The sequence below is a fragment of the Arvicola amphibius genome, chromosome 7, assembly GCF_903992535.2.
Source record: "Arvicola amphibius chromosome 7, mArvAmp1.2, whole genome shotgun sequence".
Lineage (NCBI taxonomy): Eukaryota > Metazoa > Chordata > Mammalia > Rodentia > Cricetidae > Arvicola > Arvicola amphibius.
Genome location: NC_052053.1, coordinates 41,879,963 through 41,906,694, shown reverse-complemented (window position 1 = coordinate 41,906,694; position 26,732 = coordinate 41,879,963). Strand labels below are relative to the sequence as shown.

General features: G+C 51.1%; 1 protein-coding gene across 4 annotated transcripts in view; it reads right to left on the bottom strand.

Annotated features, from left to right (window-relative positions):
• The window catches only part of Psd4 (pleckstrin and Sec7 domain containing 4), a 38,048-nt gene that overhangs the window by 2,351 nt on the left and 8,965 nt on the right, over positions 1 to 26,732 (bottom strand). For 2 of the 4 annotated variants that reach the window (XM_038336658.1, XM_038336662.1), the window contains 15 exons: positions 12,173 to 13,207; positions 10,687 to 10,818; positions 10,345 to 10,453; positions 9,641 to 9,992; positions 6,463 to 6,639; positions 5,543 to 5,623; positions 5,304 to 5,416; positions 5,047 to 5,105; positions 4,789 to 4,878; positions 3,739 to 3,782; positions 3,204 to 3,364; positions 2,079 to 2,149; positions 1,636 to 1,799; positions 1,098 to 1,242; positions 684 to 827 (listed from right to left, as the gene is read on the bottom strand). In XM_038336658.1, coding sequence (XP_038192586.1) covers positions 684 to 827; positions 1,098 to 1,242; positions 1,636 to 1,799; positions 2,079 to 2,149; positions 3,204 to 3,364; positions 3,739 to 3,782; positions 4,789 to 4,878; positions 5,047 to 5,105; positions 5,304 to 5,416; positions 5,543 to 5,623; positions 6,463 to 6,639; positions 9,641 to 9,992; positions 10,345 to 10,453; positions 10,687 to 10,818; positions 12,173 to 13,096 — 2,766 coding nt within the window. In that variant the 5' untranslated portion in view covers positions 13,097 to 13,207. Of the gene's footprint in view, positions 1 to 683; positions 828 to 1,097; positions 1,243 to 1,635; positions 1,800 to 2,078; positions 2,150 to 3,203; positions 3,365 to 3,738; positions 3,783 to 4,788; positions 4,879 to 5,046; positions 5,106 to 5,303; positions 5,417 to 5,542; positions 5,624 to 6,462; positions 6,640 to 9,640; positions 9,993 to 10,344; positions 10,454 to 10,686; positions 10,819 to 12,172; positions 13,208 to 20,769; positions 20,907 to 20,949; positions 21,087 to 26,732 lie in introns of those variants that run through there. The other 2 variants (XM_038336661.1, XM_038336659.1) reach the window with 2 other exon arrangements.

Sequence of the window (26,732 nt, the reverse complement as noted above, 5' to 3'; positions counted from 1 at the left end):
GGAAACCTATTGATGATGCCCCTTTCTGGTCTCCAGCCTCCAGATGTCTGGCTCACTCTTTTCCCACATCGTGCCTTGCCAACTCTTCCTTTCTGGTGGGTCTCCACCCTGATAAGGGTCTTTAATGCCTCTGAAGCTGGTACTTGGCATTAGGGTCCCAGAGTGTGCGCGGATACAAGGCCATGGCAGAACCGGAGTGGAGGTCAGTGGGGAGACTAGAATTAATAGACTCAACTCCGACAGAGACCACACATGAAGAACACATGTGACTGGGGGTGTAAATGAACAGACCCGGACACATCATTTAATCTCTCCACACTTCAGTCCATAAAATGAGAATTGTAGACTATCTTATACTATTATTACCTATCTCAGAATCCTTAATTGAGAGAATCCAGTTAGATAATTAAAGCATTAGGTAGGTAATAGGAGGACTAATTCGGCCCTATAGTTTTTCCTTCATCTTAGGAAAAGATGAATATACTCCTTAGAGGATAAAGACTCCTTTAAGTGTTCTTGGGATGAAAGGTTAAGAGGGTCCTTAGTGCTCAGAGATCCCACTCTCTCTGTGTCTGCTCCTGCATGCTGTGTTCCTGGTTCTTAGATAGAGGCAGCCAGGAGAGGGCGGCAGAGGACCCAGCCAACCGGCAGACTGACCACCAAGCAGACACTAAGCTGCTCACCTCGTGCTCCAGATACTCCTTCCGCAAGCGGTACTCCTCCAGCTCACGGCCTCGGCCCCGTCGTTCAGGCAGGTTCCTCTGCAAATCTAACAGGTCGTCAGAGGCAGCATCCAGGCAGTTCTCGTGGGATCGATGCTGCTCCTCCTGGGAGAGGAAGGTGAAGGAGAAGCTGACCCGTCTTCCGCCCCCTCACTGCTCCCTGCCTTGCTGGAACTTCTGATTCAGGTTGTACAGCTTCCCTCCTCCCCACCCCTGCATTCCTGGTCACAGGGTGTAGAATGCTCCCCACCTCCACAATCTGTCCCATGTCTAGTGCTCTGCTTGGACCACCGCCTCCCCCTGCTGGACGATTGCTCACCCCCCACCACCCCTGCCCCCGCCCCTGCCCCTCTGGCTAGTTAGGGAAGGCAGTACCAGGGAGCTCTGGGCGGGGCTCATGGGTAGGATGGGCCTCACGAATCTACGCTGGGAGCCCACTGCGGCTGGAAAAGGGGGTGCTGAGTGTGTGGCCGCGGCCAGATTGATGCGTGCAATCCAGGAAGCCATTTCCTTGGCAGTGCTGTGGGCAAAGGAAGTCGTGTGTCCCCAAGGGTTCCCCAGTCCCATCACCTGCACTCCCCCCCCCCCCCCCCCCCCGCCTCACACCTCTGTTGCCTCCCCAAACCAGAAACACAACTTTAGTGGGAGTGAGGAGTAGGAGGTGACCGAATTTTATCCGCCAGAGGAAAATCCAGGATGGTAATAGAGTTTATATCAAATGTCAAAAACAATCTGGTGGCATTCTAGCATCTTCGGTTAGCATACAAGGAGAGGACTCAGCTGTTCTCACACTTTCTATTGCATCCCCAGCACAGAGCTTTCAGGTTTCCTGGTTAAGGTAGTCAGGCTTGGGACCACTGAGGGTCAGGAGCACTGAGGCCTCACCACTTTCCTCCCGCTCTAGGGAACTCACGGAGCCTGGAAGAGGTAGAGACGCCAGTCTGCAGTCCGAAGCTGGAAGACATATGGCTTCTTGGTATAGTGGGTGGCGGGGCTGGCTAGCGAGTGGTGCACTCCCACGGGCTCATCCACGAGATGTCCCACCAAACTCTGCCCATCCAGCCAGGGGCCCTCTCCCTGCCACCAGACACGGGGGCTCAGTGACGAGGTTATTGGCAGCGCCTCCCCACCCCCACTTTCCGGACCTCTCTTGACGCCATTAGCTGTATTCTAAAGAGCACTGTAACAACCAGCATGCATCCAGAATTATGACGCTTCGATTAGCTTTTCCTCCTGCCTCTGGAACTAGCATCCTAAGCGACCATTCCCGGTCTACAAAGTGCTTTTCTGACCCTCTTTCCTGTCTTCTTCACCCCAGCCCTGGGAAGCCAATAATCCACACTGGTGACTCCCTACCTTCAGGAAGTAGAGAACCATCCCTTTCAGTAAGGTGTGGAACATCTTCCAGCCTCGCTTGCCCCATGGCGCTGTCCCAAGAGGAGACACAAGGGTGGGTGGTGGCACTACATCCAGATCCACTCAATACAAGTCTGCACGGAGTCTTGGCACACCCCCCTTAGACCACCTCCAGTCCCTCACAAGGAGGCGCAGGAACACAGAGCACACCAACACGATGAAACGTACAATCAGAATAGACATCGAAAGACTCCCCACAGAGATGAAACCAGAGGACTACAGACATATTAGCAGATGTTCATGAAGACTCTCTCTCTCTCTCTCTCTCTCTCTCTCTCTAAACCCCAGGTGTGTACTTAGGAGCAAACAATTCTTCCCGGCACCTTCCTACAAAGTGTGATGTGTTTGCCCGAATAGGGAGCACCAGGAATTGAGCACCAATCCCCCTTTCTCTCTCTTCCTAATTTCCTCATCCTGGCCTGGTAGGGCAAAACCTATTCTAAGCTACTTGGACAGAGGGAGGGCTGATTTCCTGTGGTCATCTGTGGGAGCCCCACCTGGACAGTGTTAGCCACCATGCAGTGTTTAATCTGTGGTTCTATTATAGCGATCTCTACTCTGGTCAGGCAGTTGCCCTGCTCTAGAGCTCTCCGCTGCCCTGAGATTGAGCCCCAAATGTCAAGTATGGCAGATTTTGTTCCTGCCTTTTATCCGTTCTGAGTGGATTCTGCAGTGTTCTCTGCTGTGTAAGGGATGCGCTCAGACAATGTAAAAATTCAAACCCTCTTATCTTACAAGGTTTCATTTAGTTGCTACCATTTGCCAGAAGCTCCCTTATGCCTGTCCCTGCAGCTAGTTCTCAGAACGCCTCTCCCTCCCTTTGCCCCCATACTCAACAGAGCCCCCCTTCCACCTTCCTCCAGACACTAATGTGATTGTCCAGTCTTCACCTTACCATGGGGGTGCTGGGACCTGGGACTAGCCAGACCTAGTTTAGCTCAGCATTCAGTTACCATTCAGGAAAGAAACACAGGTTGCTCATTCTTCTCTGCACCACAGCAGTGCACAGTCCCCATTTAGAGGGCTCCCCGTGTACACCCTCACTCCCAGGCAGCAGACACTCACTCTTCTTGCCGTCAGCATCATGATGCATCTTCCGAGCCAGGATGCCTTGCTTATAAGTGGGCACTGTGGGGTCCTGAGCCATCTGGAGGAAGGGGTTGCTTATCTTGCTGGCTGAGGGAGAGGGCTGGTCCTTCTCGGGTTTGGCTGCATCCTCTTCATCTCTGGATGGCAGAGAATCAGGGTGGGAATGCTGGTGGGACAGATACCCTCTGCCTCTTGGGGACTCAGCAACACCATCTCTACTGGGGAGGAACGTCACTGGAACCTCTTCAAGGAAAATCTCATCAAAGACCGATCAGCCTATCAACTCCTGAAAACACTGCCGTACCTACCCTTACCAGCTCTGGCTTCTCCAGGATTACACAAGCTCCTCTGCTCTCCCCCAAACTGGCCCAGCGCCCTGCCTCTGGCATCACCCACTCAGAAGGAGGACTGTGTAGGCCCTGACTTTCTCCAGTTCTCAGGTGGGCAGCAGTGAGTAGAGCAGAGGCAGGGATGAAGGGCAAGAAGCAGAGGGAAAGGAACTCTCACTTACACAGCCCACTCGAGCTTCTCACTCCGGATAGACCAGTAGAGGGCCTGGAACAGAAGCAAACAGGTGAGAGGAGGGTCCATGGTACCTACATGCGTTTTGTTGGCAGACATCTGAGGGCATATGTACTACTTCTTCCCTCTACCCCATCATAGTTGGCCTTCTCCTGACCAGGCAAACATTCACGATCCATTTATCCCATCCATCTACCCATCCATCCCTGTGCTGGATACTGGAGACATAAAGATATCAAAGTAGCCAAGACTCTTCCCTGCACAAGCTTAGTACATTCTAAAGAAGTCCTTTGAGAGAGAACATGATTCCCTCACCCACATACTGTCCTGTCCAGGGGTACCTGACAGAGGAGGAACTTGGGGGAACAACACTCACACAGTGCTTATTTGGTAATATATGAAAGAATGCTGGGTTAGAACTTTGAAGTAATGCATCTTGCTTGCTTCTATAGCCCTTGTTCCTGGCAAGGTGCTTGGTCCTCAGGAAATGTTCAGTGAATGATCACCAAGTAGATGAAAGAGCCAGTAGTCCTGTTGCTCAGGAAGCATGTGAGCTGGGCATAGAGCATGACATTTGACAATTTTCATTTCATCTCAATACTGACATTGGGAGATGGTCATTTCTCCCAGAAGCAACTGGAGTTGACCAAGCGGCATTCTGCTCAAGACCAGGACTCAAACCAAGAACACCGAGCTCCCAAACCTGAGGTCAGGGTTTTCCTTACAGGGAACTTCGTGTCTCATGCATCCATTCAATACACTATCATGAGTCGGACTTTAGAGGGGATAACGATCCCCTGAGAACGTAACAAGACATTTTCAGGTGCATAGAGTGTGTAGGTCTAGGGATGTCATATTGTACAGCCAACAAGTCCCAAGTTACCACTGATACTACCAGACAGGGACACACACAAACACCTTGTCCTCATAAGGACCTTTAACCCAAGCCATGTCTAAGCTCTAATTTCCTCTTGGAACTAGAGTTCCAGGCTGCAGAAAGAGAAGACAGGGAGGGTCCTGGCCTTGGAAGGAGCCTTACCTTCAGGAGCTCCTTGGGGAAGTTCCTGCCGTCCTGCAGCCCGCTCAGGTTGTTTATGAATTCCTGGCAGCTCATGCTCTTTCCAATGTTCTGTGGCCATGAAGAAGAAGGACATGAACATCCCACCCTGATAGAATAGACCATAGGTGGCCCCTGGGGGAACTCCAGAGCCCTGTGCAGGCATATTTCCAGCCTCTGGTCCATTTTTCCTTCCTCACCATGCGGTAGCTCCCTTCTAGATATTCTCCTGCTCCTTACCTGTCCATGCAGGTCTGTGTTAAGGAGCATGACGGCGCAGGTCAAGGTGTGTATAGAATCTGTCCCCAAGGGAAGCAAGCACAGAGCTCATTGGAATCCGGACTTCTGTGGCTTCTGCCCACACTAAGGGTGACTCCCCTCCATTTCTCCCCAACACCTCCCAGCAGCTGCTGCCCAACAAACCCTAAGTAAACACAGGTTATTTTGATGCCACCCCCAAAGTCCTTCGGACTCACTCTCGGACCCACCCTCCATACCTACTGAGGGGAAGGCTCCAGGATTGCAGTAATGGAAGCGTTTGGAAAACTGATAAAGAATCCGTTCCCGTTCCTGAGTCTCTCCACTGAGCACCAGGGCCTGAAGGAAACCCCTGCCCAGGAAAACCAGGATTAAGCAGAGCCACATCCTCCCAGGAGCTTGGGACCACTGCCCTGCAGCTGTCCCTAACCACCCACACACCCAAGTCCTGCCTCCTTAAAGGGCCAGAGGGCCTTACCGGAGGGCTCGGTCCAGGTTCTGTCCTTCGAACTGGAAGAAGGATAAGTATGCTTCAGCCACAGCCCTGCTGAAGTCATTGCTGTAGAGGGCAATAAAGAAGGTGCTGGGGATCTGGTGCGGGAGAATTGTCTGTATTCTGTCAATCATGTTTTAAATAAACGCTGATTGGCCAGGCAGGAAGTATAGGCGGGTCAACCAGACAGGAAGTAGAGGTTAGGTGATGAGGACAGGAGAATTCTGGGAAGGAGAAAGCCCATTCTTCCCAGTTCTACCCAGATCACCGAAGAAGCAGGATATGACCTGCCCTGCTGAAAAAGGTACTGAGCTATGTGGCTAACATAGATAAGGATAATGGGTTAATATAAGTGACAAGAGCTAATAAGAAGCCTAAGCTAATGGGCCAATCAGTTTATCACTAATGCAGACTGTGTAACTTCTTTGGGGCTTATCGGCTATGGGAACTGGGCAGGACAGAAACCTCAAAAAAGCAGGCCCTCATGTTACAGGGATCAGACTGAGCTGTAGGTACAGAGGGGACTAAGGGTGGCAAGAGCTAAATGAGAGAAAGGTATAACCAAGCTAGGTGTCAGGTCCCAAGAGAGTAGTCAGTGGCTAGCCTGGCCCTGCTACTTGGATCAGTGTTGCAACAGGCCATGTGGGGTCTGGGATGGGCAGGGGGAGGAGTCAGGAGTTTCAAGTGAAACTGAGAAGAAGCAGAGCTGGCCAAGAATGGGGGTGGGGAGGAGCCAGGATGGAGATAAAGGGATCAGAGGTAGTGATGGCAGCGATAAGGCTGGAGGGGGGTAAACAAAGGGGACATTGGTCAGGGAAGGGGAAGAGAGAGATGGTCAGTGGAGGAAGCCTATGGGTAGCTCCCTCCTGTTACTGCCTTACCCTTGTGTCTCAAAAGCTCCTTACTTCTTGCGTAGGTGGGCAGCCACTTCAGACTTCCGGAAACCATCCAGGTGGTAGAGACGCAAGGCTAGGTCCCAGGCTTCCTTGTCATTTCTGATGTTATTAGCCAACTTGACTCCAGATGATGGCCTCCAGCCTTTCTCTGGAGATTGAGCTTGGGGCATGGGGCTCTCAGGAAGCCTAGAAAAGTCCATTGGTGTCCTCAGACTCACACTTGTGCAGACATGCATGTTAAGTGTCCTCCAAGGACATAGGAAGGAGTGGCCAGAGCTCAGGGTTAGAACTATGATGCCCGGGCCTTGACCGGTGGGTTCTGGAGAAGCTGAACCCAGGTCCTCAGCATGAAGAGACTGAATCAGAGTCGGGCTGGGCTGGAGATCTCGGAGAAGAGGCAGTGAAACAAGACCCAGAGGATTAGAGCCGAGCTGGTGCCACGCTTGCCCAGGTTAAGCCACAAAGATGTCTCAAGCTTATCTCACCTTTGGTGGGAGGTCCTTTAAGGACCTCAGTGGTCTGTGGAGGTAGTGTCCTGACTAGTTTTATATCAACTTGAGCCAAACTAGAGTCATCTGAAAGGAGGGAGCCTCAGCTGAGAAAATGCCTCTGTGAGATCAGTTACAAGGCATTTTCTTAATCAGTGATTGATGGGGGAGGGCCCACCACCATGATGATTGGTATCATCCCTGGGCTGGTGGTCCTGGGTTCTGTAAGAAAGCCGGTTGAACAAAGCCATGGAAGCAAGCCGGTAAGCAGCTCCCTCCCCTCCTCATCATTAGCTCCTCCCTCCAGGATCCTGCCCTGTTTGGGTTCCTGTCCTGACTTCCCTCGTGATGAACAGTGCCACAGTGCCGTGGAAGCGTAAGCCGAATCAACCCCTTCCTCCCCAGATTTCTTTGGTCATGGTCTTTCTTCGCAGCACTAGGAGCCCTCCCTTAGACAGGTAGGATTACTTCCCTATCTGCAGCCATCCTTATGCCTCTACGCCCCAGCCTCAGCCCCATACCCAACTCTAAAGCCCCGGTGGACATAAGGTGTGAGGATCATGTTGAGAGCAGGGAGTCTGGCTTTTAGGAATGGCAAAAAACTGGAGGAGTCAGAGGAGGTTTCTGAGGTGCCCCTTTTCTGCCTGACAGCCTTTACCATTTGACTGGCTGGGGACGTACAGGATAGGCCTAAACAGACCCAGGCAAGCCACATCACAGCGAACACCTGAAACTAAGATTCTCAATCCCAGCCCTGCCTCATGCCCGGTCCCCTGAAGCCTTACAACCAGATGTCTGGTGTTGTGGGCATTTACATATTCATTATCTGGATTTCCTGCTAGAGAGTAGAACAGGTAGGGCTAACCTGGAAAAAGTCACTGAGACATAGCTGATCATTGAAATTCACCCAGCAGCCTCCTCCACACCAACGTGTGGGTCGGGGGAGGGGGGGGAGCGGTGGGTGCTTCGCTGGTAACTCCCTGCTTCCTAAGCCTCCTCAACATCCCACCCCTCGGTAATAGACACAACATAAATGCATACGGAGCATAAATACAACAGAGAGTCTCTGAAAGGTGAAATTCAAAGCACCGGGATTTCATGAAGTCCATGAAAGCAGTGCTAGAAGTCTGTAGAAGTCAAAAGGAAAACCAGCAACGGTGGGGAGGGGCAAGCCCACTGAGCCGCTGAAGATGAAGTAAGAATAGCTAGGCACTCATCCCATCTAGAGAGGATCATCTGGATAGCCAATCAAGAAAGCCCTAAAATATGATTTAACAAGCAACTTAGTCAATAGTATTGTTGCTAAGACTCTGTCTAGATAGGAAGGTGTGTTGGGGGAAACACTTTATAATGTGGAATTGTGTACTTTAAATCAGCGAATCATATGCTATATGAGTTTATTAGCTCCATAAAGCTATAGTTTAAAAACGTCTTCACAGCCGGGCGGTGGTGGCGCACGCCTTTAATCCCAGCACTCGGGAGGCAGAGGCAGGCGGATCTCTGAGTTCGAGGCCAGCCTGGTCTACAAGAGCTAGCTCCAGGACAGGCTCTAGAAACTACAGGGAAACCCTGTCTCGAAAAACAAAAAAAAAAAACAAAAAAAAAAAAAAAAAATAAAAACGTCTTCACGTTCTTACTATGAAAAGTCAAGTATAAGAGAGTGAGGCCGGAGAAATCAGAATTCCTACTGTTAAACAGGATACTAACTTTATTTATACTGTATTTGGTGTCATCTACCCAGGTAAAGTCCAAGTTATTCCTGTTTTTCCTTCATTTTCTCTGGAAGGTTGTCATTTTAGGTGAACTGTCTTGCTTTGGCCTGGGATGGGATTTGCTTTCATCTTTGGTACAATGAACCCCTCTTTTCAGATTTCAAGTCTTCCATGGTTACCTCGCCTCCAAGAGGCTCCAGGGCAACAAGGCTTCCAGATTCACACAAAAAGGATAGTTTTTTGATTGTGACACCAACTGACAATTCTATTGCTACCACCCAAGGGTCCTGAAACAGGAGCAGGGTCCACCCTGTAGTTGACACACTATTGGGTTCATGGTCTGAGCCCCAACTGGCTTCTGTTAATCTCTTTAACATGGCCCCTATTTAGTAATCCAGAAGAAAAACCCTTTTCCTATCTAGACTCAGAGGGGCTGAACGCCTAGAAGCAGCGTGCTGGTACCTCAGTAGGCTTTTTTTGTGGACTTGTTCCTACCTATGGCTGCAGTTCTGAGGTTACACAATTCCTGCTGTGGGCTCTGAGATATAGTCTACCAGTTCCAGTCCAGAGTTCCCTTGCTGAGATCCAGGCAGCACCTGGGCCTAGACACGTTAGTGAAGTTCCCCCATTAACACCAAGTTCACAAACAGCCTTTAATCCCTATTCACTACTCACTAGCTCCTACCCACAATCCTCCAAGCCTTTACAGAGCTTCAGTCAGGGTCCCCAGACTTCCTCCCTTCATCCCTTCCTGGTGTTTGGCTGGGGACACTAATGATTCTGCTTCTATATGTTTAAGTCTTGACTCTCTGTAACTCTCCGCTTTTAAACATTCCAGTAATTCTGAAAGTGTGCTCATGTAATCCCATATAATCCATAGACTGAAGTACATTCAATTCAAAGTGCGTTTCTCATGCTCCACTCAAACCAGGGCATTCTTATCACAAGACAAGGAAGGGCCCAGGAGTCAGCTAGCCCGAGACTCACCCTTCTGTAGAAGTCAAGCGAACATGGTTCCAGGCAGCTGACGCTTCCTCAGTCCTGGCTGGATCTTCACACTCTGCCTCCTGCCTTAGGTTTGGGGTCTCCTCTGTCTCCTCTATCTTCTGGGAACTTAACTCGGATTCATCTTCCTCCAGGAGCAAAGAGTGTGAGGCATCCTGTGGCGACTTGGAGCTATGGAGCTGGACTTGTGGACTGCCCTCCGGGGAAGACACGGGGCAGGGCCTAGGGTGGCCCTCGGATTCTGGGCACCTGGGCTCCAGTGAAGAGGCTTGGCTCCCCCAATGGGCCAAAGTGCAGGGTATGGGCTCCTGGAAGCAGCCAGCATCCTTCTCACCTGAAGAATAGCAGGAATGAGCATGCTCAGGGCTGGAGGCAGGAGAACAGCTGGCCGCTGCCTCCAGACCTCCTTCCCTTGGGTACCTCCCTGGAACTGGGCACGATGCCCCCAGACATCTCAGGATTCAGGACTTTTGCTGAGCCAGTAAGACCCAGACAAGAGAAATCCTGGGTCTTGTGTATAGTCCTTCATTCTATCAGTATTGGAAAGCTCATTTTATTTATGAAGGCACAGAAGAATTAATCTGGCTCCAACACAGTACAATGACTCCAACAAGGAATTTGTCTCCACTCTGAATTCCAAAGCACCCCCACCTCTCAGTTTCCCAGATCCCCACACTGGGTCTCACCTCCGTTCTGGGAGATAAGAGGTTCCTGAGGCCAGGAAGGATCTTCTGTCTGCTGGTCCTTAAATATGGGCGGAGCCAGATCCGAGAGGCTCTGGGGTGTCTGTGAGCCCTGGGAGTCAAAGGAAATAATAGAGAAGAATGGGAAGAGCTGGAATGAACAATGTCAAGACTGCATGGAAGCCCCTCCCTTCTCCCAAAGCCCATGGACAACAGTCTGGGTTTTCATTTCGGAAGAGGAACTGTGGATGGGGAGAGGCACCATGCCATAGGATCCCTGGAAAGCAGTGCGGCGAGGGTTCTTCACCGACAGAGAAGGTAAGGCATACAGGGGAAGAGACTTACCCAAGGCTGCATAGGACACGTGGTGATGGCAGGTCTAAGGTCAAATCCAAAGTTATCTGATTCCTGGATCAATTTGTGGTTCGCGGAGGGTGCCTTAGGTGAGCCAGGGCTAAGACCATCTTCCAGAGAAGTCTGAAAGAAGGAACATTCGATTTGCCCACAAAATTGTTCCAGGCCCTTCCCCATTCCCTCTAAGACCTTTCCTCCTCATAGGTTGCCTAGATGGCTCCACGTGTGGCTGCTCCCACCCCAGATGAGATGTGTCACAGGAAGGATGATAGCCAGCCCCACCCGGGCAGGGTTCCCAGGCTTCCCTCTAAAGACCTAGAGTCTTGGAAGGAGGTCCTGGGACGAGGCATCGCCAAAAGACTGCAGGCCTCTGATCACCACCGTTCTTTGGGAGTGGAGAGATTAGAAGGTTACAGCCTTCTCTGCCATCTTCAGTTCCCCTTATCTATAAAGCAGAGAATTCTCGGAAAACTGTCCCCTGCTGGCCTCCTATAGCTTGTGACAATAGATTGAAATCAAGGCTCCTGATTGATATCAAGGCTCCTATGTCATTGTCATGAGGGCCTGATCTACTGACCCTGCCCAACAGGAAAATGAAGGCTCTGAGCTTGAGTAAGAAGAAAATCTCTCAAAAGAGAGGACAAGTCTCCTGACATAGACAGCTCTGTGTTTGGGGACAAAGGTCTTCTTAGGCAGCTCCGTGACAGCTGGAGATGCCTGGGAGGTAGGAGGGAGGATCCCAGAAAGGCTTGGAACACCATGAAGGGGGTGTTGCCTGTTCTCTAAGCCAATCATCTAGTCTTAGCTCCTTGAAGCTGGTAACATGGAGACTAATGGAGTTAAGAGCCTCTGTGTTCCAAACGACATTATTGTACTGATAAAATCTCGCATTATTCTGAAGTCTACATGAGTTGATCTTTGTGTGTGAGAGGATGTATGTGTGTCTGTGTCTATGTGTCTGTGTATCTGTGCTGTACAGAAGGACATATTTCTATATGCTCTCTCTCTCTCTCTCTCTCTCTCTCTCTCTCTCTCTCTCTCTCTCTCGTGATGCTTTCAGGTGAGCATGCCCAACATGTAGAAGACAGAGGTTGATGTTAGTGTCTTCCTCTGTAGAATTCTACCTTATTTTTAGGCAGAGTATCTCTTATTAAACCCGGGGCTTGCCATTTTGGCTAGACTGGCTGGCCTCTCAGATCCTGGATTCCCCTGTCTCCACACTCTTCCCTCCAGTGCTGGGTGATAGGTATAGGTGTGCATTGCCACACCCAGCTTTTACATGGGTTCTCAGGTCCATGAACTTTACCACTGAGCTGTCTCCCCAATTGCATCCACACAAGTCAGTTTGATGTTCTCTCACCCTAGATCTCCCCAAACTCTACCTTCTGAACAGTGTCCTGGGCTTGTGCCCCCTGAGGAAGGCCCTCCTTGCCATGTCCCCAGCATAGCCCTCAGCTGGCTTCCTCAGCTAACTTACCTCACCCTCCAGATCAGGAGGTACCGTGGGAGCCCCCTCAGTGGACCCTACGGCCAAGCAGGGGTGCAGCTTATAGGAAGGCACAGGGAATGGAGGGGTGGCACACCCACTATGATCAGCAGTGTTGCTCCCCAAATCCAGCTCACTTTCTGGCCTCCAGAGCCCTGTGCCTTCTTGGAGTGAAGAATCCAGGGCCTGAGGACTCTGAGACTTCATCTCTGGGTGGGGATCTGGGTACCCCCAGGAAAAACATTCTCCTTCAGTGCTGGTGTCTGACTCGGGGCTCTCCAGGAAGAGGGGATTGTCAAAGAAGATGCTGTCCTCCTCAGCACCCCACTCTGGGGAGGAGCCTGGCATCTGCCCCCTGGGCCAGGCCTGGTTCTCCTCCTCAGGCTCACCACCGTCATCTCCAGAGTCTTCATCCTCCTTGGGCAGGCTGGGGTTCAGGCCTACATCACCAAGGAAGTCCTTAGAAGGTGGGGGGATGCAGCACCTCAGTTCCGCTCTGAGTCCCTCTGTTTTCTCCAGCTCCTCCTCCAAGTCCAGGACACACATCTGGGCCTGCAGGATGCCAGCCCAGAACACCACCTGTGCGGACGAGCTCTGGTTCTGCTGCGGGCTCTCCAAAGAGCAGCTGTCCCCCGTCGGCTGCGGCGAAGCTGGCGTCTGCCTGGCCTCCCCCTGGAAAGAGTAACTTCCCAGGCGAGTAGGCTCCGCATCAGAGCTACCGAGATGAGCATCAGGCCTGGTGGATTCTGGGGGGTCAAAGGGCCAGGGGTGTTCCTGGCAAGGCTCGGAAGGACCTGGATGGCCACATATTTCATTCGGACATGTCTCTGGGTAGGGCTGTAGGTTGTCTTCCAGGCAGATGTTGAGAAATTCCCCAGGCCTGGGGTGGTCTGAGGGTCTGTTGTCACCCATCATCCAGAGAGCAAAAGCTGAGACAAAGCCCTTGGTAGTGTCCGTTTTCACAATCCCATTTCATGAATTAATAGGCGCACAAGCCATGGTGGGAACTGGAATTCCACATCTAGCCTGTAAATGCCCAAAGGGAGCATAGATTAGAAGGACCACAATCCGCTCAAGACCTGTGTCCAAAGTGCTAGACATGTCCAGAACCCATGCCCGGGGCATCTACTAAGGGGCACTGCCCTCTCTGCCCTTCCATGGGAAAGGGGGTATCAGACATGCCCTGTGACCTCACAACTTCAAATAAGCACCAGAATGGCGCTTATTCTAAAGACACCCATCTCTTGGTTGAAGGGGGTCCCCGTGTGGCTCAGCACGAAAAGAATGCAAGGTCAGCTCAGGTCTTTCTCTTGGGAGCTGGATCAGAGAAGGCAGAGATGGGTAGGTGGGGCAGAAACAGCTAGAATACCTCAGGGCACCAAGAGAGCAGAAGAAAGCCAAAAAGACTTGTAAGCCAGAGCGAACATGAGTCAGACATAGGCTATATAGCAAGCGGCAAGGAGCAGCAGGCCCCAAGCTAGCAAAGCCACACCTGCCTACCTTTTCAGAGTACGGGTTCTGTTTGTGGGCCTGCGCCATTGACAAGGCCAGCTCCTGGGTGGCTTCCTAATGTACTGTGTGCAACTTAAGGCAGAAGCAGCTAAGGGGTTCCTCACTCAGCCCCATGAAGGAGAAGCTCCAGCCCCTCCGCCCCCACCAAGGAGCACAGCGCTTGTTTCCTAAAGGGGAGTCTCGATTTCCAGAGAGGGTGAGCCCAGAAAGCAGCGGCCATGTGTGCCTCAGGCTTCAACGAGAAGCGAGCTTTCTGGTACATCACTCCCTCTCGCAGCTGAGGTGGGCCCCTCAGCAGATCCCCAAAGGACCATAAGGAATGTCGCTGAGAAGGAGTCTCCACTGTCTCCACCAGTGTGAGATGCACGGTTACATGGCTTCCAGAGTGGGCCCCCATCCCTCTTAGTGACGGGCTTGTTTTAATCCGCTGGACGCTGAAACTCATAATTTGGGACCTGCTTCCCTCTTGTGTTGTCCCCAGGAAGTGCAGATCTAAGTACACAGATGTGTGACATGTGTTTCCACTGTTAAACACACCCCCGGCTTCATCAAATGTTTTTTTAATTTCCTTCTGTCTTACTTTCTTCAAACATAATTCTATCTCAAAAGACTGGAGGTGTGCCTGAAAACTTTACTGGTGCACGTAGGGGAACAGAAAATAAAGGAACACATGAGACACGTTCCCAGTCTCCAGCCGTCACTGACTCCCATGCAGCCAGGAATGACAGCCCCTTCTATGCGCCCAGTTAGCTGTGCCCATGCTTACTGCCATTCGTGTATCCTGACACCTGGAAGACACACCTGCTGCCTCCCCATCACACAAACAAGGAAGCCACAGCCCGAACCTGGCTTAACAACCTACAGATGGAATGAGAATCCCAGCTCTGACTTCAGACCCCCTTACCCTTCACCCCATGGTTTCCTCAGTCCCCTCTCTGCGGAAGGAACCTCTCTCCTTGTGTCATAGGGGGTTGTGGCCTGCCTGGTGTCTGCTAACACCACCTCCTTGGAGTCTTTTCAGGCTTCAAACCTCAAACTGCGTTCCTAGCTCAGGCAGGTGGTAAAGAGGGTGGGGGAGGTCTTACCTGGTGCGTAGTGCCCCCGAGAATACATAAGCAACCCATGGGGACAGTTCAGTTCCTCCATACCAAGCAGTAGAAAGTGTGGGGATGAATGAAGGACCACAGGCCCTGGAGCTACCCTTCCTTGCTACTGAGAGTGAGTGGATTGATTTAGAAGGTCAGCCCTGTGACTGAGGGTCATTTAAGGAGGGCCCACTTATAGAGAGTCCCACCTCAGAGGGAAGCAACCATCACTGTCAACCCAGGCTTGGCCTGCTCTTAGACATTCAACAGATGATAATCCTCAGAGTTTCCACACCAAGGTTGGATGGTATTTACCTACTGTTAAGATTACCTGGAAAATAGCCAGGGGGTCGTGGTGCAAACCTATAATCCCAGCACTTGGGAGGAAGAGGCTGGAAGATCTCTGTTAAATTCAAGGCCAGCCTGGTCTACAAACTGAGCTTCAAAGCAACACAGAGAAATCCTGTCCCCCCAAAACAAAACAAAACAAACAAACAAACAAACAAAGATTACCAAAAAGGTGTGGCTTTGCACGAGAATACCAGAGAGAAATGGGGTGGGACTAATATGGAAGCCAGTCTCTACCTTCAAGGCACCTTTCTAAAAAGACCTTAAAAATAGCATCCGTAGCTGGGTTTCCCTGTTCCCTCTGTCCTGACACCATGTTCTGTTTCTCACTTTATTATAATATATACCTAGATTTGCTCAATGGTAATAAAGTTCTGGGATTTTAACACCCTGGGGAGGGCCTCTGAGCAGGCTTCAAGTCCCTCTACTGTTGTGGAAACTCTTCAGCCAATAGTCTTTAGGATACTGGCCCACCTTGGGCATGGTCTCGTACTATGTGTGCAGATGAAAAGTGTGCATGCCCTCTTTTCTGCTGGATTCGGTTCCAGTTCCCAATTCATGTAGAGGACTACGGATTGCTACCCTTACTGTGAGTTTATCCCCGAATAAATAAACCTTTGTTATACTTCATTCCGGGCTATCACGGAAGTCTTTGGTACAACTTACACTCTACGGTTTAGTGATAAGTCAGTCTCTCCCAGACAGATTTCCAGAAAAAGCAGGACTACCGCCTGTATTTAACCTCTGCTCTGAATCAAGTGGATTGAACTCGATCATGCCCGTCAGTCTTCTCCAGGTGCTGTGGGTTGGCCTCCACTCCACACCCTTTTTCCCATTCTTATCACAGGTCTCCAACCGTGGACTGCAGGCTGAGACTTATAGCCTTTGCTAGCTACGACAGAAGGGCAAGGTGGGTTGCCTTGTTCTCCATGCACCTGCTCATTTCTCTCCTGACCGCTCTCTGTGCAAGAGGCCTCAGACAGTCCCACTTCTGTTAAGGAAGGGATACATATACCTTAGAACCTGCTGTCGTTCGGACCCCCAGAGGGTCATTCATTACAGTCTTCTCTCCAGCTTGGCACTAGTGGGTGGCACTAGAAACTTTACAAGACTTCCCCTAGAGGTAGGGGTCATTGGAGGCATCTGAGCATGAAGCCAGGGCAATGCACTTACTCTCACTACAGAATTCATTTGACAGGACACGTGCACTTGTGATCTTGGGAATGGGAAAAGGGGCACCAAAACTTAGAGGGAATCCGTATGTCTCTTTGCAAATAGATACTTACACATACATTCATTCATGCATGAATACATACATACATGTGTATAAAGCAGCAATTATGGAATATGTTCATGACTACCATGGACATCATTGAATTTTGGGTTTTATTTGGGTTTGCCTTCCCAGAAGAAATTCAGTGTTCCTCCCTGGCAATTTTCAAAGATGGGGGAGGAGGGGAAGGATGAGAGAAAATACAGTTTTCTATAGACTAAAGAGGAGAGCGAAAATTTCTGAGATTTGGTATCTGAAAGAGTTAGGGAGAGAAGGGCCTAGGAGGTCAAGGGAAACTGAGGGAAAGGGGAAGGGAGGTGAGTTAAGGAAACCCAAAGGCGGCTGGTTGGTATGCGGTCTGACTGGGCCACGATTCTTTCAAAGCAATTAAAGTCAACCGGACTGCATTCCACACTGCTCTATTTCAAACTCTCAGGGTTTACCCAGAGGGCTCTTGTTGCCTGGAAGTAAGCTTGGAACAGGCAGGTTACCTTGGGCTTCCTGACCACTGGGGAGTCTCATTACTGGGGTGGTGGATCATGTTCTCCCCAGACCCACCCACACATTTCTTGGAATCATATCATTATCTTTTAGTTCAGGTGGGTTGAAAATTCAAGACTGGTTTTGACTGGAGACGTTCAGGTCTCTTTATATGATCCCTGCATTTCCTCAGTTCCAGGAGGCCAGGCCATGTGGGCGGCGTATATCTTCACTGTGGGGTTGCTAAATTAGGCAGATAAACATGTAAGGGATGTGGGCAAGAGATGGGCATCTGTCATATACAAGGCCCTGGGTTCATACCCAATAATGATTTTAAAAGAATGAAAAACAAAACCAAACCAAATCCCAGCACTCCCAGTATCTGTGACATGCTTGAAACTCCCTACTGCATTATCAGACAGTCACATTTAACTGAGCAGTCTGTGTTTTATCTGGCACGCGAACGCCATGGGAGAAGGTGCAGTCGATGTTATCTCGCCCCTACAAAGGGACCTACTTATCCAGCTGTACATCCATCCAGGAGCTCATCTCTCACCAGGCTTCCCAGGAATGAGGCAAACCCAAACACCTACTTCTCTCTAGCAAGGAAGCTAAGACTTGGGGAGGTCCACAGTTTTCTAGGTGGCTCAGCAAAGCAATGAGGGAGCTTGAGTCTAGACCCAGGTGTAGGGTTCCCCTAAGCCACACTTGCTTCCTACCCACAAGTCAGTGAGCTTCTTCCTTTCTCTAGCTTTTCAGTATGGATGAGTCGGATGACTGGCAAAGGGTGTAGTCCTTCTGATGGCCCTAGCGGTCATCTGGGTGAAAACTGAGACCAGTGCCCTCCCTCCTCCGCCATGAGAAACAAGATAGCAGAGTACATGCATACCTTAGGCATGCTTCTAGAATTTTCATATTTCTTTCCCACCTCCCGAGTTCAGTGAAATCCCCCCAGCCCCGCCCATCTTTCTTACGTGTATTAGCTTGTTTTGTATTTGCGTGTAAAGACAGCTTGGAGGAATCGGTTCTGTCCTTCTCCATATGGATTCCGGTGATCACTCTCTGCTCCTTGGGCTTGGTGGCAAGCTCTTTTACTGACTAAACTCTTTGGCCAGACCAGTAAAATCTCTTTCAAAATCTCTCATTTCAGCAAGGCAACCATTCAGCAGTAAAAGGCTATGCCTAATAAACTGGGTTCTGTTGACTCTGAATAAATAAAGTGACCCTTCATTTTCCGGAGTGCTGGGATTCCTCCGGAAGTTTAAGGACACATTCTGCGAGGTGCAGGAAAAGCCTTCAAGTTCCAGAAGCTACTGTGAGGAGCGGCCAGGCAGCGAGGTAGGAAAGAGAGCCGCGCTGTTGCATTGTGTGCCTTCGGCCTCAGTCTTGAGCTCTGCATTTCAGGTGATGTTCACTAGGAGGGTAGTTTTCAGGAAAGATATTGCAGGGGCTAAGCTGTACAGAGAGCCGGGGGGGAGACAGTGACACACGGGGACCAGGTAGAGCTTCAAGGATTTTTCTTTTCTTTCTCTTTTGGTTTTGTCAACAGGGTCCTCTTATGTGCCACCTCCGGTTGGCTTTAAACTCATGATACTAACACCCCTGTCTCATGAATGCTAGACTTTCAGGGGTGCTCTGGCACACCTGGTATATAAGGTGTTGGGGACCAGACCCAGGGCTTTGTGTATGTATGTTAGGTAAAGACTACCAACTGAGCAACATCCACAGCCCATAAATTTTTTTTTTGGTCTTTGGAGGGAACAGAGGACACCTGGATTTTGCTTTTTTTTTTTTTTAACAATGGATTTGCTTTTTACTCTTGGTTTACAGATTTAGGTTTCTGTTCTAGCTTAAGAATGAGAGATGGAGCGGGGTGGTGGTGGCGCACGCCTTTAATCCCAGTAGTTGGGAGGCAGAAGCAGGCGGAGCTCTGTGAGTTTGAGGCTAGCCTGGCCTACAGAGCTAGCTCCAGGACAGCCAGGGCTACACAAAGAAACCCTGTCTTGAAAAAACAAACCACAGAAAGAAAGAGAGACCAGGTATGGAGACAGCCATTCCTGAGGAGGAAAGGTGACGACCTGGATCAGGGTGACAGTGGAGAATCTGATAAAGAGGCTCACAGACTGTAATCACATCCTACATCTACAACAGCCTGACCCTGTGACAGGGAGACTGCACCTGGTCCCTTATCTGAAGAATAAGGAAGCTGGACTGGAAGGCCACCCAGCTGGCTTGCCGTGCAATGGGACTAGTCGAAGCGCTGGGCCTGGGTCTCAGAAGATGACCAAGGAATTGCCATGTCTCTGCAGCTCAACTCTGTTGTGCTGCCACTCACCCAGAGAAGCAAAAGTAAGCAAAACACACACGCGCACGCATGCACGCAAGCACACACACACATGCACACACCCCTTCTTGTCAGGTTCATCTAGATCCACGTATTGTCAGCTCTTGGCCTGCTGAAGGAGACAGCCCTCAGACCTCTCTGTCTGGAATATGACACCTCCCTATACATATACACATACATGTGCGCACACACACAGACACACACAGACACACACAGACACACACACACACACTATAATTTAACCTAACAAACTTAGTAAGTCAATCTGCTTCCTTCCTTTTACCCCAGTCCTGACCCTTCCAGAGACACAGGAGGTGAGTCGTGTGTAGCTCAGGCAATGGCGGTGTCCCTGGGGGAAGGACATCCACAACCTCCAAATCAGAAGACACCCACAGCAAATGGAGCTTCCTGGAATGGAGGGACAGGACTGGTTTCTCTGCCTGAACCTGGGCCCAGAGCACTGTGAGAACTGGTTAGGGGAGGTCCCACATCTTGCTCCCAAGGGTGCCTTCATGCAAATGTGGGGGATAAGGGGCTCCCGTAACACATGGTAAAACCAGCTCATGTTCACAAAGAAAGCAAGGGATGCTGGGTGGGAAGCTGACCTAAATCAAAGCACAGGAGCAGCTTTGGCCTCAGAAGGTGAAGGACTCCTAGGAGATCAAGTCAGACCTCCCGATCCTTGGGCCTCTCATCCAGGATCGGGGTTATCCTCGCTGCCAGTGGTTCCTATTCATAGCAGGAAGTACTAAGATGCTCCATAGTCCCAGAGGGCTGGGGACACACCTGCTTGGAGCCCATTCTTTCAATAGTCCTGGTCCTGATGGGACAGCCGTCTCGCCTTTTAGTAGAAAAGTGACTTTAACTATGGAATTTCAGGCCCTGGAAGATGGAAGCAGCTGAGGACCAGTTCCAAGGGGCCCTAATGGGCCTACAGTGTCTCATAGAGGGATATTTTGGGGAGGGGCACGGTCCCTCTCACACATCAGGAAAATAGTCCTGAATCAGGGCTAAACAAGTTGGGAGGGGGCTCCTTCTAACTCCAGCCTCTTTGGGTGGGGCCGGGGTGTAGGGCGGAGCAGGGAGCACCTTAAGGGCCGAAGCCCAGACACCATTTGTACAGTGGCCACACCCAGAACCGCTCCTGCACCCTCCTGAGTCCCCAGCCTTCTAAGGTCTGCAGTCAAGACCAGTTGGGACCTCAACCACAGGAGCCATGAAGACTGAAGGCAGGTAGCCTTGCCCCTTACAAGTTTCTAGAGGTCTCGGGGAAAGGATGGAGAAACAGAGGTCAGAGAAGGGCCAGATTGAGAGTCAGACAGAGGATAGATAGCGAGTGGGAGGGGGGGAGGAAAGACGGGAAGGCAAGGGTCCCGTGAGGTCAGGCTCGTATCTGGTATCCAAGTAGTGACTGATCAAGCCCAGAAACTTGTCTCCCTTCGGCGCACCTGTCCCTCAACCACGAGGGCCCTCATAAAACTCTCTATTTCCTGGTCCCCTAACCCAGACAACCCCGGCTCCACCCCCGTAAGCCCACCTAGCTCACCTTTAGGGACTAGAAGTTAGGGGCTCTCCTGGACTCCCCTGCTCCGGGAACACTTTCTGTTGCACAGTTGCCGGCCTGCGAATGTGGTGACTGACGCTTCCGACTTCCGTTCCCCTCACCACCGTGACACACACCCCTCCCGCTCCCCAGGGCTCCCCAGCCCTCAGAACAGCTCAGTACCTCACACTTCCTGCCCACAAGACAAGGGCCTCCACTTCCGGCTTCAGCATCTCCCAGCGCCCCAAAACTATCTATGCCACCTGCTCCTTGGAAGCTGCTACCCTGGAACACAATCCCAGAACCTGCCACTGATTGGCCTTCTCCCCACAACGCCAGGGCCTGGGAGAAAGGGGAAGATGAGGCCTAGGCTGTGAACAGGCCCCTCCTCCTTCCTCCCTGTGGTTTTGCCCCAGGTTCTGTGTCTGCCTTAGCTTGGCCTCCTGGAAGGTTACCAATGGAAGACAGAAGGGTCTCAAGTCAAGCATTTTATTTTTCAGATATGACAGTTCAGTTTTTATATGGTTATGTCCTGTGCCACCACTGATAATGATACCTGAGATATGATGTTATGTTACCAAAGCCCTCCTTCCCCCCACCGAAAAGCTCCTTCACCGCTTCTCACTCTGACCTCACAAGCATGACGGCTCCAGTCTCTGCACAGAGGCAGCTGCCTTCAGCTTGCACAAACGGGAAGTTGCAAAGCTGGGAGTCAAACTAGGCCTTCGGAGCACACGAGCAGCTAGTCATTGCCCATTCCCAAGAGGTGAGTCCCAGACACAAGTCCCTGGGACAGGCTCAGAGGCCAGTGGGAACAATGTAAACAATCCGCATCTCCAGTCACATCTGCCAGACTCTACCCTAGCCACAGCTCCAGCTCCCGGAAACCCACCTACCTTGCCCTGGTCCTCTTTACTGGCCTGCCCACAACAGTGGTCCAAGGCCTCAGTCACGGGCCTTGTGCGGGTGGCCTACATTGAGAGGGCCTGTCTCTGGCTCACACCTTCCTCCAGCCGTCCTCCTCTAGTAGAGGGAAGGAATCCAGCGATGTTTCTGCCTGGACCCACATACTCCTCTGGGTGTGGAGAATCTTAGAATTTTCTCTACTCTGGGCCTGCGTTCACCCCCCCCCCCCAGGCACATTGCAGCTCTGCACAGCCCCAGACTAGGTTTAGGGGGAGGCTAGAGGGATGATAGCAGAGGGTGGGGTAGAGGATAGGCTTAGACTCCGCTCGAGTCACCCATCCTCCATCCCCACTCACCCGGAGCTTGTGAAGAGAGGGTGGGGCCAGGCAGGGGCCAAGACAGGACTAAGTCCTGTTCCAGGAGCCACACTGAGGGGAAACAGGATTCTGCTTCAGACCTGGACCTGCAGGCTGATAATAAGTAAAGTAGGAAGGCAAGCCACAGCTAATATGACAGTTTGCCAGCTTCCCAGAACTTGTATGTATTTAATACATTAGATGAAACTCTAATGGTCCTGGCAGGCCTAAAGCAACCACTTTCTAAGATGGTAAGTGTTGTGCACAGCTTAACGTCACAAACACCTCCAGTTCAGCATAGCCTGGTCCACTCCCTCATCCAAGCTGCAAAACCTCCTGCGTTTGGGATTGATTTTGCAGCTCTCCACCCAACCCCGATAAACCTGAAATCTATCACCTAAATCTATCACCCAGAAGCAAACCTCTCCCCAGGCTCTATCCCTGTCCTCTGGCGCGTGGCCCTCTAGCCAGTGCCTTCCGTGTTCCCGTCCTCACACTAGAAGCTGCTGGCCAGCCAGTCGTAAAACACACAGCCTGTTCCCAGGGAGCTTCCAGTCTAGAGACAGAAAAGAAGCCAGTGCACTAGGTACCAGCCCCTGCTCACTGAATGGCTAGAGTGTGGGCAGGAAGAAGTGGAGGGAAACCAGGGAGGGTGGCAGGGTGAGCTCACTGCTGTGGAGGTCAGGGGAGGCCTAGGCAGAGATGTGTTATTTGTGGAGAGGACCCGACATGGAAGAGAGCGGTGTAGGCTGCAGGTCCAATTCATTATCTGTGATGGGAAGTCTAATGTCTGGGTAACAGTCGGTAGCCCTGGCTCTGGAGGAAGTCCTCAGACAGGAGAGGCGGGGCCCGCTGGAGTTCACTGGGTCCTCAACTGTAGACCAAGGTGCATTTGGAGTTGGTAGTTGAGGGCCAAAGGAGGGTTTCTGCATTTGTTTCTAAAACCATTTGTCCACTGAATGAAGAACAAGCGCCAGGGGCTCCCTGAGAGCAAACCCCCAGGCAAGCAGCTTCTGGTTTGGGGGAGGTGTCCAGGTAAGGGAGGGCACTGTTTTGGGCGAGAGCGATGATGGCAGAGAGGGGAGAGCGTGTGACTGGGGACTTAGAGACTGGGGACCACTGAGAAGTCTGGCTGCTTAAGTAGATGGGAGGGAAGTCAAGGGTCACTTTCAGACTTGTGGTTTGAGAGACTGCACAGGGCTTGCTGAAGTGGAAAAGCACCAGGAGATGAAGTTTTGGAGAGGAGATCAAGAGTTCAACGTTTTGCCAGGCGGCCACATTCCTTTAAGTCCAGAACTTGAGAGACAGAGGCAGGCGGATCTCTGAGTTTTAAGTCAGCCTGATGATCTACAGAGCAAGTTCCAGGACAGCCAGGGCTACACAGAGAATCCCTGTCTCAAACAAACAAACAAACAAACAAACGAACAAACAAGTTCAACTTTTTAAACACGGATTTAGATATCTGTGAGGCAGGCAACTGAACACCATGCTTGGAGTTTAGGGGCTAGTGTGGCCCCAGAGAGGTATGTGAGCCCAGGGTGGTGGGGTCCATCAGGATGGCAGAGGAGAGGTCTGTAAAGGAGGCTGGTGAGGGGCTATCAAGAAGGTGAGAGAAAGACAATAGCGAGAGAGAGGTTGCTTCCGAAGGAGGAGGCGATCGGCTGGGCTGGAGGCTACTGGAAAGTCAAGGGGGATTAAAAAGGAACGTGAGTGAGCCTACATCGAACATAGCCACCGAGAGTTTCTAGATGAGTGACCCCGGAAGGCGATGGTAGAGGCAGAAGGTCATGGTGTGTTAAGAGACAAGGAGGTGAGCAGGGTTGTCTTGTTGACTGGGGCCTCTGCCTCCCTAGTGGTCCACAGTCCACTCTGCTCCCTGAAGCTGTTTGACGCTGCTCAGGGCAGTCTGCTTCCTCCTTCCTTCCTTCCTTCCTTCCTTCCTTCCTTCCTTCCTTCCTTCCTTCCTTCCTTCCTTCCTTCCTTCCAAGTTCTGCTCATTTAGGGGTCAACAGCCTCCTGTAACCATGAATTGCATTCACTTGACAGTGGAGTACCTGTCCCTCCCCTTAACAGATGACTCTTTTCTGCTCACTTCGAAACAAGAGAGAAATCTGCCTCTCCCTCACCTTCCAGACAGGGTGGGTATGAGGCCTTCCTTGATTGCTGGAGTCCTCAGCCTGCAGGCGCCTCTCATAACTTTCATCTCCTGCTACTAAAAGAAACAAATCTCTGGGTGGAAGATCCCTCGAGGGTCTCCAGCTACAGGGGCATTATGCCCCGCCCCCATCCCAGAGTCCCAAGTAATAATTGGCAGAGCATCCTCGTCCTTCCATTCATTGAGTCTCTCCCCAGTCCACCATGCCCTCCCGAGATGTGACCACACACTCTGCAGCACACAGCCCACACAGCCCAAGATATGCAGCATGGCCAGAGCCCTCCTGCTCCGGAGAGGTGAGCTACTTCCTGTTTGCCCACAGAGGAAGCCCTTCGGCACAGGTGGTGTCAGTGAGAGGCGTCTTCCTTCTCATGCGGTGAGCACAGGAGTGCACAGAGATTGGCAGCCATTCGCCAGGCTTTCCTAATCCAGGCACTTTTCCTTAGGAGCGTATGGATGAAGTCTCACTGTCCAGTATGCGAGGCTGATGAGGAGACCGGGGGTCAGAGTAGCTGCTGGAGCTCAGACAGTCAACAGCCCTGCAGGGTCCATTAGATACCCTTCCTCTACCTTGCTACCTTTCACATGCTGCAGACAGAAACACTGAAACACTGAGATAAAGGGCAGACCCTCTCTCTCAGCCAGTGGGGCTCCTGTGTTGAACCCTGAGGATTTTCCTTCCAATCAGAACGTCTCAAAACTCTTGGGCTGGCAGATCTGAAATACTGAACTTCTGGGCAAGTATCAGATGTGAGAGGCTTGATGCATCTCACAGGTCTTTAATGTCTGCCCCTGGAAAAGCTCTTTCCTTTGGAGAAGCGTGCAGTGAGGCAGAGGTGTGATCTATTTCCAATCAGAGCCCCATCCCCTGCCAGCAATCGGAGCTTTGCAAGCGTGGGTCCTCAGAGAGTACAGACAGAAAGGAGGACACCAGCCCCACCTCCCCTCTGGCAAGTTAGGTGTTTATATCACACTGGCCAGGATGGGTTCCCAGGGATCAGAGCAAATCCTGGAGGTGAGTGGACCAGGTCTTCAATGTCTAACAATGGTAGGACCAAAGGCCAGGCCTGGGTGTTTGTGTCTTAGAACTGGGGAGTGGGACATCTCTCAGAGTCAAGACAAAGTATGATGTAAGAATCCATAGGCAATGCCACTGTCAACCTCCCAACACACCCATGGCTATGGGTGCTACTCTCAGCTTCCTAAAGAAGTCAGGAAGTTATGAAAGTGCGCATGGCAACACAGGCCTGCACGCAGCTACTAGAGAGTAGGTACGAGCAGGAAGATGGCAAGTTTAAGACCTGCTTGGCCTACAAAGCAAGTTCAAGGCCAGCTTGCGCAGTGTAGTGAGATACTATCTAAAAAAAAATGGTAAGCCGGACTAAGTATACATCTCAGCAGCAGAGTGCTTATCTAGCATGCTTGTTTCGATCCCCTGGAAAAGAAAAAAGTGAGTGCAAGTGTCTATTGTTGTGGTATGTTATTTTAACTATGTAAAGATGTGTTACATTGGTTTCACCTTGCCTGCCTAAGGTACCTGATTGGTTTAATAAAAAAGCTGAACAGTCAATAGGGAAAGGATAGTCAGGAGAAAGGATAGGCAGGGCTGGCAGGCAGAGAGAATAAATAGGAGGAGAAATCTTGGCTTGAGAGAGAAGAATGAGAGAAGGAGAAGAGAGCAGAGAACGAGGGAGAGATCAGGGGCCACCCCACCAGCCACAGAGTAAGAAGGAAAGACAGACATACAGAATGAAGAAAGGCAAAAAGCCCAGAGGCAAAAAGGAGACAGGTTAATATAAGTTGAAAGAGCTAGCTAGCTAAAAAACGAGCCTCAGCTAGGCCTAACATTCATGATTAATAAAAAGTCTCTATGTCATGATTTGGAAGCTGGTTGGTGGCCCCAAAGTAAAACAAAAAAAGCCTGCTACACTCTACCTCTGCATTGGCTGCCCAGTCCTGAGTTGGATCAGGTGACCTGGGGAAGCAGTTCTGTTCTACCCGGTCTGGTCAAATTAAAGACCCCCCTGTGTGTGTGGACTGGGGATCCTGGGCACAGTACCCAAGCCAGGGTGTCCCGGCTTTCCTCTGTCCCCAGGAAAGCTCACTCTTTCTTCTCCCCAAGGCTCCCCTCCCTGTCTGCCCTCACCTTGTGGCTGGGAACTTTTAGGGTGAGCACTTTCCACACAGCCACATGTCTGCCCCTCTCACGTGATCAGTGAGTGGTCTCCAGAGTGAATCACCCTCCCACACCAAAAGGCACCCACTACCCATCTGCTGGAGCGCACCAGCTCGCCATTACGACAGCAAAAATATTCACTTCCTCCACCTCAGCCAGGGGAACCCGGGCAACCATGACTGATCTCGTTTCTAAAAAGCATTTACGCAGAAAGATGCTCAAAGTATATTATTAAATAAGAAATTTGTTTATGGACTAGGGTGCTAGCTCAATTGGGAAAATGCTTGCTTGCCATCCGAGTATGAAGGCATGAGTTCAATCCCCAGCACCCACCTAAAAATCTGTACCGTGTGGCTCCTGCTCATGGTCCCAG